The sequence below is a fragment of the Aphanomyces invadans genome (assembly GCF_000520115.1).
Source record: "Aphanomyces invadans strain NJM9701 unplaced genomic scaffold supercont1.23, whole genome shotgun sequence".
NCBI classification, from domain to species: domain Eukaryota; phylum Oomycota; class Saprolegniomycetes; order Saprolegniales; family Verrucalvaceae; genus Aphanomyces; species Aphanomyces invadans.
Window position 1 is genome coordinate 612,933 of NW_008580168.1, and position 13,477 is coordinate 626,409.

General features: G+C 56.1%; 6 protein-coding genes and 1 non-coding gene across 7 annotated transcripts; 4 read left to right on the forward strand and 3 right to left on the reverse strand.

The window, feature by feature from the left end:
* Nucleotides 1-231: 231 nt before the first annotated feature.
* On the reverse strand, nt 232-2,220 carry H310_09918 (cystathionine beta-synthase). Its single transcript, XM_008876134.1, has 4 exons — nt 2,146-2,220; nt 1,672-2,094; nt 1,361-1,603; nt 232-1,306 (listed from the first exon to the last, which is right to left on the reverse strand). The coding sequence occupies exons 1-4, from the start codon at nt 2,212-2,214 to the stop codon at nt 581-583; spliced, it is 1,461 nt and encodes a 486-aa protein (XP_008874356.1). The 5' UTR covers nt 2,215-2,220; the 3' UTR covers nt 232-580.
* A 1,318-nt stretch (nt 2,221-3,538) lies between these two features.
* Nucleotides 3,539-3,611, reverse strand: H310_09919. The gene has a single exon. It is a non-coding gene; the product is annotated as a tRNA-Val (tRNA).
* A 76-nt stretch (nt 3,612-3,687) lies between these two features.
* H310_09920 (hypothetical protein) lies at nt 3,688-4,109 on the forward strand. The gene has a single exon (XM_008876135.1). It carries the CDS (start codon nt 3,728-3,730, stop codon nt 4,043-4,045), a length of 318 nt encoding a protein of 105 aa, XP_008874357.1. The 5' UTR covers nt 3,688-3,727; the 3' UTR covers nt 4,046-4,109.
* Nucleotides 4,110-4,143: 34 nt separating this feature from the next.
* Nucleotides 4,144-7,996, reverse strand: H310_09921 (hypothetical protein). Its single transcript, XM_008876136.1, has 12 exons — nt 7,832-7,996; nt 7,470-7,784; nt 7,173-7,409; nt 7,017-7,118; nt 6,754-6,951; nt 6,561-6,692; nt 5,985-6,482; nt 5,448-5,932; nt 5,226-5,392; nt 4,786-5,142; nt 4,517-4,737; nt 4,144-4,472 (listed from the first exon to the last, which is right to left on the reverse strand). The coding sequence occupies exons 1-12, from the start codon at nt 7,919-7,921 to the stop codon at nt 4,227-4,229; spliced, it is 3,048 nt and encodes a 1,015-aa protein (XP_008874358.1). The 5' UTR covers nt 7,922-7,996; the 3' UTR covers nt 4,144-4,226.
* Nucleotides 7,997-8,508: 512 nt separating this feature from the next.
* H310_09922 (hypothetical protein) lies at nt 8,509-9,721 on the forward strand. The gene is made up of 2 exons (XM_008876137.1): nt 8,509-9,205; nt 9,303-9,721. The coding sequence occupies exons 1-2, from the start codon at nt 8,532-8,534 to the stop codon at nt 9,472-9,474; spliced, it is 846 nt and encodes a 281-aa protein (XP_008874359.1). The 5' UTR covers nt 8,509-8,531; the 3' UTR covers nt 9,475-9,721.
* Nucleotides 9,722-10,235: 514 nt separating this feature from the next.
* Nucleotides 10,236-12,123, forward strand: H310_09923 (hypothetical protein). Its single transcript, XM_008876138.1, has one exon. The coding sequence runs from the start codon at nt 10,265-10,267 to the stop codon at nt 11,816-11,818; it is 1,554 nt and encodes a 517-aa protein (XP_008874360.1). The 5' UTR covers nt 10,236-10,264; the 3' UTR covers nt 11,819-12,123.
* Nucleotides 12,124-12,349: 226 nt separating this feature from the next.
* H310_09924 (hypothetical protein) lies at nt 12,350-13,230 on the forward strand (the record flags this gene model as incomplete). The annotated part of the gene is made up of 6 exons (XM_008876139.1): nt 12,350-12,484; nt 12,533-12,646; nt 12,713-12,846; nt 12,908-12,999; nt 13,056-13,155; nt 13,209-13,230. The coding sequence occupies 6 exons, from the start codon at nt 12,350-12,352 to the stop codon at nt 13,228-13,230; spliced, it is 597 nt and encodes a 198-aa protein (XP_008874361.1).
* Between the last annotated feature and the right edge of the window lie 247 nt (nt 13,231-13,477).

Below are 13,477 nucleotides of genomic sequence, written 5' to 3' on the forward strand. Positions count from 1 at the left end.
GTGCCTGCCGCACGATCCACAGCTGCAGAACGATGTCCTTGTCAGGTGAAGTGCTGGTGGGATGCCCGCTCTGTCGCGGTGCAGACGACGGGCCAACGACGACATGGCAAACAACCTGGAAAGGAACAGGTCGTGCTCTGCACGACCTGCTCCAAGTGGATGAGAAGATCGCAGTAGATGTTGACTGCTTCAGCACGTTGCCGAGACGGCATGCCAAAGGGCGTGCGGAAGCGACAAGGATCGTGTCGTTCTAGTTGGACTCGTGCGTTTAGCTGTGTACTAGTACAAACTTTCAACCAAAGGGCACTGGATCTGCCCTCATGAAATGCCACGATGGTGAGGTCGGACAAGGTCGTCCAACAACAAGCACAAGCTGGCAGGAAAACTCCCTGCAGCTCAACTTCGTGCAGTAGACTCTAGTAGTAGACGGGGTATCTTGCCTCAGTCCTCGACTTGCATGACTTGTATCCAAGGCAACACCGCCACGCCGCATGGATGGAGGACGCCATGGTGAACAAAGATGTCATGGTCATGCACTTAAACAGCCACCACCCCCCCCCGCTACTCAACACGAAGACACTCACTTCTTGGTCGTGATAAAGTTGAGCAAGTCGATGCGGGTCGCGATATGCAGCGTGCCATTCGCGCCTTGCACGACAGCAAAGAATTCCTTGTCAAAGAGTTCGGCCAATTCGCCCAGGGACGTCGAAGTCATGACCCGCGCAAAGTTCTGGAACATGCCGCGGGACACGGGATCCTTGGCAGCGAGGCGGCCGGACGAGAGCTTGGACAGAATTTGGCCGTTCGTAACAACCCCGTGCAGCGCGCCCGACGTGTCGACGACGGGAAATTGGTCGTACCCCTTGGCGTCCATGAGTTCCGCCGCCGCCTTGCACGACAACGTGGGCAAGATCGTAAACGCGTCCGGCAAGTGGAGCGCCGACACGGGTTGGGTCGACCACCACGTCGTCATGGTCTTGCGGAACTTGGTGTAGTTGTCCGACTGGTGCAGTGTGTCGTCAACAAATTCGTTCTCATACATCCATTGGTCGTTGAGGAACTTGGTCATGTAGTTCCGGGTCGAGTCGGCCAGCAACACGACGCATCGTTGGCCTTCCTTGAGCTGTTGGGCCGCTTGGATCGCGGCTGCGACAGTCGCGCCACAAGACCCCCCAACAAGGAGACCTTCTTCGCGAATGAGGCGGCGAGCCATCACAAACGACTCTTGGTCTTCCGTCTTGATCCATTGGTCCACCAACGAACGGTCCAGCACGTCCGGAATGAAATCGTACCCGATGCCTTCGACCTGCATGCATCACAGCATTCAGAAACATCGAGGCACCGACGTCGCCGGACGCACCTTGTACCCACACAGCCTGTTCTTGTCGTTGAGCGACTCGGGCTGGGCGAGAATAGACCCGACAGGATCGACACCCACGACAATCAGGTTCGGGATCTTCTCCTTGAGCTTACGCGCTACGCCAGAGATGGTGCCGCCTGTACCGGCGCTCATCACGATCATGTCAATGTGACCGTCACATTGGTACAACAACTCTTCTGCCGTGCCTTCGTAGTGCGCGTTCGGGTTGGACGGGTTCGTGTACTAAAGCCACCGCAACCATTCAATTCCAAGGGATGAAGATGCAGATGCAGAGAAAAGGGAGCTCGTACTTGGTCCAGAATATGGGCATTCTTGATTTCTTGCTGAAGACGCCGGGCAACACCGATGTGGCTCTCGGGCGAGTCCCAAGCCGCCTCCGTGGGCGTCCGAATGATCTCGGCGCCGAGAGCCTTCAGAACGTTCACCTTTTCCGCACTCATTTTCTCCGGAAGTGTGATGATGCAGCGGTATCCGCGCAACGCGGCCGTGAGCGCGAGTCCGATCCCTGTATTCCCCGAAGTGGGTTCAATCAAAGTGTCGCCTGGCTTGATGCGACCACTCGCTTCAGCATCCAACACCATTTGCCGCCCGATGCGATCCTTCACCGACCCACCAGCATTGAAGAACTCGCACTTTGCCAGCAACTCGCATTTCAATCCCGCCTTGGCAGAAATCTTGTTGATGCGCACCAGCGGCGTGTCCCCGACATGGCTCTACGTGCGCGGCATAAGAGATGCGCCGTTGGATACATAGTAGGAATGCACCAGGATGGACGGAAGGACCGGCGGGCGCTGGAACGGCGGGAAGATCACTTGGGCTGCGTTCGTCGACATCACGTCAAATTTTTCAATGCGTCACGTCCGTTCACCTGGCATACGAATAATTATCCGGATTGATTGCCGCGAAAATGTGAAATGCACTTGTCGAGCGGGCGCCTTCCTTCGCTCTCACTTCTGAGGGGGAATGGCGGCAATGGCGCGCGATCTGCGCTTGCACGTCACGCGGACGTGCGATTAGATCGAATCACGTCTTATGTTGCTGCGTATGGTCGGCATGTTGTGATGCCACCACGATGGTTGTGTTGCTACAGGTTGCATGAACGTGCGGACATCCATGATGCAGCAGCCAGTTGAACTCAGCATTCAGCATCCTCATGGAATGACATCGTCTAAGAATACCATCGTCGATGAAGGCGCTTGCGACTGAGGGGTTGCCACGTGCCCGCTCCACGTCTGTACGATACGTTCGGCAACATCGTTGTGCAGGTCCATGCCTGAGATCAATCGGTTCGGATCTATCAACATGGAGTGATGAAAACAGTGCAAACAAGGATCCCAAGGAAGAGTACGTGATAACATTCTTCATGTTCGCATATCCACGGCGTTCCCTCGCAAGGACGCAAGTATACGCGCGCCGTTCGTGGTTAACCACTCCCATCAAATTCTGACCAGAGAGTTGAGGAAAAATCATGGCGACACAATGTCGTTGGAGCTTTCCAGTTGTCTTATTGCCTGCAACATTCATCCATCACCACCAAATACCTCCATGCTCTTGACATTTTGTACGATGGAGAGAGCGCACATCTTCGTTGCAACAGTTGAACGCGCCGCCTACCGTCGAGTCATTGTCAGGTGCGATGCTTGGTTCAATCCGCAGTTGACATCAAATGCGCGGCAGCCCACCATGCTTCCCTTGCGATTGCCGTCATCGTTCGTGTGGATCCACCCATCGTTGTTCTCGTGGGCAAAAGCAATGTTCATCAAGTAGTCGCCATCCCGTTCGTGTGTCGTAGTGTATTGCACCAAGATCGCATGCAATAATCCAACTGAGGATGGCCCGCTTGCGGGTGAAGTCGCGCTAGCTGGCGAAAGTTCCATGTAGTGCACGACATGTGACTCCATCGAAGCTTGGACCTTGGCACGATGCCATGGGCATCGCTAGCTTGTGGTGAGGTTGAAGCATTCCACACGTTTCGTCCAACGTTTTTCCCAGCCTTCCCACATGGCCCCCTTCGTCGCGAACGAAGGGGGCGATAGGGAAATGCACGGGGCAGCATATCGAACGTGCTTGCGGCACCAAGCCGCGCTTCATCCTCTCCAATGCTCCAGCCACGATGAACGCCACACTCTGAAAGTTAGCAAATTCAACAAAAGTATGTGGTCTTACCCGGACTTGAACCGGGGACCTTCTCCACGTCAAGGAGACGTGATAACCGCTACACTATAAGACCATGCTTGGTTGTAGGTCTGAAGAATATTATCAGAGCATAACAATGACGACGATCCTCGGAGAACGTTTCGTGTGGTCGCTTGGAAGTTTTTGGTTGACGCGACGCACGCGACCGCGATGGTGACCGAGAAGGATGTCAAGGTGAAAGTAGGCATTCTCAAGCGGTCGAAGAAAGACCTGGCGTACTACGAGAAGGAGAAGGGCAAGCAGATCCAAAAGATTGAAGCCATGCGTGCCGACAAAGACAAGTACGACGACCACGACATTCGGAAGCAAGAAGAAGTGCTCGCAGAAACGGAAGCCATGCTGCCCGAAAGCACGGCTCGCCTTCTTGCAATCCAGCAAGAAGTTGAAACGATGCTGCAACAAGTGCCGGAGGGCTCCGAATGGCCTTGCATCGACGAGGCCAAGGAACTCTTGGCCGCCAACGCATGAACACTCGTCCTTCCAACACGATAACAAGAGTCTTTCTTTATCGCAGAAGTTCTCCATCCTTGCGTCCGGAACTCCCTTGGTCCTGCAAGCGGGCGACTCATGCTTCTTCATATGCTCCCTTGTTTATACTACCACAGGACTACAACTCGTCCAACTCGGGGACGGACGTCCATTTGACAGGTTACGTTTTGCTACTTGCCAATGGAGAGTCCTTCAGCCTTCGACTAAAAGCGCTAGAGCTCGGATGCTTCTTCCTCTTCTCGGGCGACCCGCCGCCGTCGTCCAGTGTCGCGGCAAGTGCTGCCTGTGCTTCCTTCACATTCGCGCTACCTAACCCAGTCGATGTGTTCACTTCTGCGCCACTGGACGTTGGCCGTTGCTCTTCGCTGAGTTTCATGTGTGGAACCGATGCCGACCGTTCCAGTGCCTGTAAATATTGTCAGTAAGTTGGTGCCAGAACTGCAATCGTACCGCGTCGTCCAGGGGAGGCAGCGCCGTCTTTTTCGCCTTGGCTGAGAGCTCGAGCCCCCCCGCGCGTCCTTGCCATTGGAGTTCCTTTTGCTTGAGCTTTTCTCGATCGATCTGCATTTGTTTCTTTTGTTTTTGCACGCGCTGCCATTCGCGCTTCTTTTCCTGTACAGACGCGTTCGCCAACGCTAAAGCCGACGGCCGCTTCGAAAACAGCTCATTCCCTGGGAGTGTGTGGTCAACGCAGCCCGATAATTCGCTTGCGCTTGTACCTGATGTCAATGGACCGACGGAGGCGGCGCCGCCGTCCCCCGTCGGCCGCACCATCAACTCGTCGGGCATGTCGTTCGCCCCATCTGCCCCCTTGATCTGGTTCTCTCGCACGTCGATGACACAGACCGTTTCGACCTGGACGATCCCATCCTGGTTGCTCGACGTCCTGTTTGCCCCCAGCGCCTCGATTTTTCCCCCTGCATGGACATATACATGCCGGATGCGAGGGTTGCGCTCGAGAGCTTCCGTGAGCACCCTGATGCCGTCGTCCCCGACAAAATTCTTGCGCAGGTCGATGTGCTTGAGTCCGGTCGTTGCCGAGCCTAAGATCGCTGCAATTGCACGCGCCCCCTCGCCTAGGATCAAAACAGCGCTGACATGGCTCTCCTTCGTCCATGCGGAATTCACGGGAGACATTGTATCGACCACACCAACGTACTCGTGATGGCATTGCCGTGAAGCTGCAAGTCGTGAATCGAGCTGTTGTTGCGCAAGAGCGCAGCAATCGCATGGACTTCTTCGTCGCCGATGCTGCTTTCTGGCAACTTTAAGCTGAGCTTGGCGTCGCTGTCGGCCGGGACTTGGGACTTGACTTCATGCACGTAGCTACACACAACTGGACGGTCTGCGACAACAGAGCCATGATACACAACGAGGGTACCGTATCAGGGTCTTCCGCTTGGCATCTTCTTCGACCGCGAGCTTCTCTTGGAGCCACTGGCATTTTTTCCCCACATGGTCTAAATGGTCCTGCTTGCTCTCGAGGACTTGTTGGACCGCCAGCGTCGCTTCTTCGGTGACCATGAGTTGGTGGCACAGGAGCGCGATCTTTTCCACGAGGCGGTGCTTGGTGTTTTGCTGCTTTTGCGCCCATTTCAAGTACGCATTGATCCCAAGCTTGTCAAGGTACTCGGGACACCCGTGCGTGCTTCGCTTTGGCTTAATCACGAGCAACCCGCCGTGCGACGCGCGGCATTCGACAAAGAACCGACCGGACGCTTCGGCTTCCTTATCGTCCGCGTAGCCGTCGTTGTTACCGCGGTTGTTGTTCAATTCGACGTCGACTGCCACCGGGTCGTGCATGGCTTGCGCCACCATCTTTTGCTGCAGGGCGTCGAATTTGATTGTGAGCGCATCCAAGTCGTCCTACCCCACACCGTCAGCACGAGCTCACCCGAACGTCGTTTGGCTCACGCACTTGTTTGGTCCGGAGGGCTTCCGTGACCACGCGGTTGCTTTCGCCCGTCGTCGCGAGCTTCTGCGTTAGCTCCGCGTTTTTGTCCTGCATGCTCAAGATCTGTGCATGCATCTTCTTCATCTCTTCCTTCGTGCACAGCTTGGCTTCTTCGTCGACTTGCATCTTGTTGAGCAGAAATGTGACGCGGGAGCTCATGGTTTTGAGTTTCTCGGCCAGCTGCGCGCGCTCCTCGGCCTCTTTCAGTTTGCCCTTGACCTCGTCCCGGCATCGAATGCTCAGCTGGCTATTGTGTTTTTTCAACGCATGGAGTTGCTCGAGCAACACGTCCTTGTCCATTTCGATCTTGACGCGGGACTTGCCTTCCTGCGTCACGTCCTTGAGGAGCCGCGCGTTCTTCTTCTTGAGGGAGAGCATCTCGACCTCCTTTTGCTTGAGCGCGTCCAGCGACTTGGTTTTGCCCAGCTCGGCCAGTTTCAGCCGCTCGAGCAATTGAAATACCTGGTGGCCACACGTTAGTGTGAGCTCACGTCCGTGCTGTCGTTGGGCGGAGACACGATGCCTGGCCAACCCCCCTACCTTTTCCGCCATCTCGCGCAACTGGTCCGCCGAGTCGCGATTCTCTGCTTCCATTCGCGTCCGCTCCTGCTCCGCCTTATCGAGGCGATTTTGCAACGTCGTCTTGTCCGCCGCGAGTTGGTCGTTGTCTGCCTACGTCCCAGCCATCCATGCGGTCACGCCATTTGGTCACGACTGCACATGGCACACTCACCTGCAAGTGCTTGTTCGCGTCGATCTGCGATCGCTTCGCCTTGGATTCGAGCTGCAATTGCATGTCCCGCTCTTGACTTTGCTCGACGAGCTGGCGGATTTTTTCTTCCATGCCGTGGAGGGTGTCGTCGTTCTGTCGCTTCGCTTCTTCCAGCGACTGAATCTTCTCGAGCAGTTGGTACTGCTTTTCCTTGCGCACCTGTCGTCCATGCATGTGGCGTCAGCATCAACCCCTTCCATCCATTCCATGGCTGGTTCTCGTACGCGCAGTTGTTCGTGGAGCGACTCGAGCTCGACCTGCGCCTTCATTTTGAGCTCATTGTTGGACGTGCGCAGTTGGTCAGCGTCGATGCGCAGCAGCCGAACCTGGTGACCAAACGCCGCAATTGAGTTGGTACGGCATGATGAGACGCTACGTACTTCCTCGGCGCGAAGCTGGCCGTCCCGCATGGCGCGGCCCGCCATTTCTTCGTGCATCTTTGCCGTCGTCATGAGCGACGTGTATTTGCTAGCCAATGTTTCCGCCTCGGCTTTCATTTGAGCGTTCTCTTTGCCGAGGACAGCAGATTGTCCCTCCTCAATCTCGAGGAGCCGCAGGAGCTCGCTGTTATGGTCCGTCAGCACCTTGATCTGCATATCGCGCTCTTCCATGTTGCTCTAGGATGGTGTCTCTGCGTTGGTCTCGACATGTCGACAATAATTCAATGATCACGGCACCTCCGCCTTCTTCACAACTGCTTCCGACGCCCGACTCCGACTCTGCAGCTCAAAGTTGGCGTCCCGCAGGCTCCGGTTCTCGTCGTCACATTGGACCTTCTCCATCTTGAGCGCCTGTAGCTCGTCGTCGAGGTGGTTCAACGTCGCCAGAAGCTGCGTGTTCTGGTCGCTGAGGATCCGCATCTGTTCGTCTTTCATTGCAAGTGCCTCCTGCGCCCGACTCTCTTTGTTGCTCTTGGCGACGCCGACGGACGGCTTGACCAAGCTTGTGATGGACGTTGCGCGTATCAGCGGCGACTGCTGCGGTGGGTGGTTCTTCGATATAGCGTCGCATGAGCTTCATTCATTCAAGGAGAACGTACCTGCGCAGGTCGAGTAGATTCCATTGGTGACGTGGATGTCCCAGTGTGAGTTGCCTCGGGGGGAGATTGCAGCTCATCCTCGTGTTCCATGGAAGGGGAGACTCAAGCGCGGCGCCAACACGGGCGACGCCAAGTAGAATTGCCTCCGTTTCCGATGCTATTTTTACTTCAGCACACGCCTTTGAAACGCTGAGGTCGTGGGGTGTCAGCCAGGCACGGGCATCCATCCATCCCACTTGCATGATCGAGCACGCGCAAGAGCACGAGTCAGAAAGACGATAGGTTGGCTGGTGTTGACATCGATGGTATTCATACGTGCTATCAATGAGTAAGGTCGAGAAATTTCGCCGGCGGAGCATCATGTTCTGCCCTCGTCCGACAAGTCGAAGTGCCACGATGGTCTGCATTTGAGAATGCTAGTCGATTCAATGCATCCCCACCAGCGGCGCGAACTTGTCCTTCCATCGTATGAGAGAGATCCATTGCATTGAAGACTGTGCATCAGTCGTCGCAACCACAACACTGCTGGCCTCGGACGTACTCCCGCATTCGTGGCCATGCTCGATGTATCCATCGATTCAATACACCAAGAGACCCATCGGCCCGCGACTTGTGCGATCCCATCGCTCCAAGTCACAATTTGGACCATTTTGTCCGGATAATGAAAAAAAACGTGAAACCGATCCACGGCCATCGCGACATGCAGCTCTTGGTGTGGGTCGTGGATGGAGTGCACGCAGTCCTTGGCCCGATCCTGGTGTGTGGTGTGCTGTCGCTGCTAGCGTTCCTCGTGGGTTCGTTCTACGTTGTCATCTTGCCCCACGCAGCCGCGACATTTGCCTGGCCGATTGGATGGGTTGGAGCGTACTTGTTCGTCCAAGTGAGTGTGCACTACGTCCTCTGCGTGTGCACAAACCCAGGTCGTCTCGTGGATGTCAACCCGCCGAGCGAAGGGTTGAGAAATGATGACGACAATGCAGACCCCAAAGCCGACCTGGCGCACCTTGGCATATGCCGCCACTGTGACGTTGCCAAACCGCCTCACGCGCACCACTGCCATGCATGCGGCGTTTGCGTCCTCGACCTGGACCACCATTGCGTTTGGGTGCACAACTGCATCGGCCGGTTCAATTACTGCTACTACTGGCGCTTCCTTCTCTTCACGTGGCTCACTTGCTTTTTCGTCGCACTGGTGTCGTATGTCGCAATTCACGCGGATAGACATGACACGACATTCTCGACCTTCGATTTGCACGTCCGGTTGCCGTACGCTCTGTGCTTGTGCATTGGGTTGGTCGTGTTGGGGTTGTGGCTCTGGCATGTCTACATCGCCCTGGCAGGCGTGACGACGTTGGAGGCAATCATTCGATATCGGTACGTGCAACAAAATCGCGCTTCGTGTTTGCAAAGTGCTGACACCGACCAGTCCAAAGTTTCGTAACTCCACTGCTTGATTGAATGCTGCTCCTAGCACACGTCAAGCCACCATTCCTTTGACATGGGCCATGATGCAGCGCAACGTTCGCCAAAAGGTGGGCTCGCTGTGGGACTCTCTTGTCCCTCCGATTGCCACGGTATTCGCAAAGAGAAAGTTTGGCCTGCCGTCGAAGCATTCCGCCGCCCAGTACGAGTGCGTCGCATGATACGGAGTTATCCACACTCAGGGCCATGAGCACGTTGTTTATATACGTCGACTCAACATCGCTGCGCGGACTTGCCCTCGAAGAATGAAACTCCGTCATGAACAGATCCATGCGTGAACAGGTTCGGATGATTCACTGCACATCCTGGTACATGGAGGACGAGGCGTGTGATGACCTGGCGCCTGCGACGACACACGTGCGTTGCCTACCGCGAAAACGAATGTCTACGGCTTTTGCGGTGTTTTCGTCGAGGCAGTGCATGGTGGCAGGGGTAAATGCAGTCCGATCTGTCATGAAGCACGTGCCGTGCACATGGCAGCGACGAGGGCCTCGAGTGGCATTGTCTGTCCTTTATGAAATCTCGACGTATTCCGAGCAAATTTTGTACATCAAGAAATTCTGTCCAATCATCGAATTGAAATGGATTTATTCACTGTGTCTCCTGCATTAGTGGTACGTTCCAATTGGTCGATTAATAGCCAATCAAAAACCTTGAGAGAATGCCGTGGTGCCCAACAACCTCAGTGTCGTGGTGACGAATTGTTGAGTCTAAGGTACAAGAACGGCGCAAGATGTGTCGGCGGCGCGGGCACACCCGACACGCCTACATGATGCTATCGCTAGAAGTATGTCATGGCGTCCTTGCGCTCAAATTTGACGGCGAGCGACAGGGCTGCGAAGAAAACGAACCGTCGACAGAGCGTTGGTTCACATTCTTGCGAGTGATGGTCCGTTCGACACAGAATCGATCGTGCGTCGCATGCTATTTCGCAATTCGCAACCTTTGACCATGTCTCCTTACACACCCGTCCCCGTGCCTGCGACCCCGTCGCCAAATGCTGGGACCTCCGCCATTGCCATCACGTCGACTGCCGAGCGCCGAGAGATCGCAGCGTCAGTGGCCACGACGACATTTGTCAACTGCCACCTTGCCGCTCCCGCCGTTCTTGAGAATCAACGAAAGCCCGTCGACTTGGTCGTGGTCCTCGACAGGTCGGGCAGCATGCATGGCGATAAGCTCGCTCTGTGCAAACGCACGATGGACTTCCTCGCACACCAACTGGCGCCTCACGACCGTGTGTCGCTCGTCTCGTACGACTCGGACGTGACGACGGACATGCCCTTGACCAAGATGAATGACCAAGGCAAAGCCAACCTGGCACAAAAGGTGAAATGCATCCAAGCAGGAAGTTGCACCAACCTGAGCGGGGGTCTCGTCGCTGGCGTGGAAGAGGTTCAGCGGCCCACGCGGCTGGACAATGGAGAACCAAATCCAGTTCAGTCCGTCCTGCTCCTGACCGACGGTCAGGCCAACGAAGGAGTGACGGGACCTGACAGTCTCGCCAAGCTGCTTGGTGAATTGCTTGGGCCACAAGTGTCGTTGCACACGTTTGGCTATGGCTCGGACCATAACGCGACCCTCCTCGGTCGACTGGCGGACATCGGCCGCGGGTCGTACTACTTTATCCAGAACGTGGATGGCGTGGCATTGGCGTTTGCGCGATGCCTGGGCGGTCTTCTCAGCGTTGTGGGCCAGAACATCAAGCTCGAAGTCGTCGCGTCCCCTGGTGCATTGATTGCTTCCGTCAAGACCAAGCGGCCAGTGATGACGGTGGCCGACAAAGTGCACGTGGAAATTGACTTGGGCGACATGTTTGCCGAGGAGTCGCGCGACGTGCTCGTGGAAGTGCAGTTGACTCCCCAAGTGCCGTCTGAAAAGATGGAGATCGTCGAGTTTCGGGTGCGCTACGTGAACGTACTGCAGTCGACGATGGAAAAGGAAACGTCTGTCGTGACGATCGGTCGCCCTGCTCGTGTCGAACATGACGACGACGACACCGTGGACGAAGTCATCGTGGCACAGAAGCTGCGCATCGCAGCCGTCGAAGCGATCGAGTCGGCACAAGCTGAAGCGAACAAGGGAAACTTAGACCAAGGCAAACGGTTCCTCCGGTCCGCGATCGAGCTGGTGCAGCGCGACATGGCCACGTTGAGCGTCAATGCCCAGGCGACGATGGCGATATTGCTGGCCGACTTGGACGAATGCACGGTCAACATGGCGAGTCAGTCGGTGTACCAGTCCCGCGGACAAGGCCGCACACAGCAGAAGATTCAAACGCACTGGATGCAGCGCCAAAACAACGTTGAAGTCGAAGAGGATTGCCTCCTCGACTGTGACGACGGATTTGTAAAATTTTGCAGCAGCAGCAACGACGACGACGAAGACAAGACTGCACCACGACGGCAAGCGGCTGCTCCCGCCCCAGCACCCGGTGGCTACGCGGGCATTGGGAACGCCATGCAAAGGCAAATGATGAAGAAAGCGTTCAAAGTCACGAAGTAGCTTGTCCATTCATCCTTCTATCTAATCGATCCTGTGTCGTTCGCCCTGGCAATCGCCGGTTTGCTCGCATGGTTTCAACAGAGCTAGACCGCTCGACGTGCCCCTTTCGAATCGCCAAGCAGGCGTTTGCAAAGACGTGTGTGAATAGGGCGGCGCATTCTTGTCATGGCAACGCTTGTCGCGACCGAGCAACGGGCATGAGGTCGTCGCCGCGGCGTCATTCCGCCGCGATGTGGAGCACGCCGCCATGGCATCATCCATCCCCTCTGGACGAGCACATGGCGTTTGGATAAAGTTCCATGCACCCATCCTCAGTCCTAATGTTCGAGTCCGCGATACTCGTCGAGGCTCTAGAGAACTCGACGACTTTGATAATGTTCGACTTCGCAGGGCAAGTTGGAGACCCTTCACGTACTCGCCAGCTCGTCAACGCTTGTTCCAGCCAAGGGACAACGAGAGGGAGCAGGGCGCACGCGCGAGCACTCCGCCACACACACTGAAACGAGCCCCAACACTGGACGGAGCCGACCCATGCCATCCTTCGACGTCGGGTTTGTCGAGACGGAATCCCCCCACCCCACCAAACCCGATGCAGATGAAAGCAGCTCGTCGCCAACGTCGCTATGGACAGAAGTCAAGTTGAACGTGGCGCTCGCATTTCCCTTGGTACTCCCAAGTTCCTCCCCCCGACACGCGTCACCATTTCCATGACAGATCCTTTCGTCCATGCTCATGTTCATTCCGTTCACGACGTCGACCGTCCTCGTCGGCCACCTCGATTCGAACAGGACGAGCTCGTACATCGCTGCGTCGTCGTTGTCTGTGCTGGTACATGCCGCCCCCCCTCTTCCATGGACCTCTGACCACATCCACGTCGCGGGATGCACGTTGCAGGTCATGAACTTGACGGGGGTGTCTGTCGTGGTCGGGCTCCTCTCGGCGCTCGACACGCTTTGCCCCCAAGCCGTCGGTGCAGGCAAATTGCACCACCTCGGCATGTACTTTCAAAGCGGCCTCCTCGTCATGAGGTAAGTACATGCCCTTGGGTGGCGCCTCCACCACCTTAAGATGTAACCACATGTGCCATAGCTTCGCATGCATCCCCATTTTCATTCTCAACTGGAACGTCGAAGCCATTCTCCTCGCGCTGAACCAAGAGCCCGAGATCGCCGCGTTGGCAGGTACGCTCGTCGCCATGGACGTCCGAAAGCGCATGCCGTGACGAGCGCTGCGCCAGGCGAATACAACAAGTATGCGATTCTCGGTTTGCCCGGCTTCATTCTGTACGAGCTGATGCAAAAAGGGCTCCAAGCGCAAGGCATCGTCACTCAAATGGTGTGGATCTCGGCCATCGACAACGTGCTGTACATTGGGATCGGGTACTGGCTAGGGTACCACACGAGCATGGGTAAGGGGTTTTGCTTCGTCACTCGGACTGACACTTGGTACCCTTCAAGGCTTTCTTGGTGTGGCACTCGGGCGCAGCATCTGCTTCAGCCTCCTTCCTGTCTTGGCATATGCGTACATGCTGTGGAATCCCGTGCACAGGGCATGGTGGCCTGCCGACCACTCGTGGATGGCTCAATGGAAAACCGCGTGGAAGCACATTCCAGAGTTCCTCAAGCTCGGCGTCCCTGGTACGCGCCACACGATCCAACA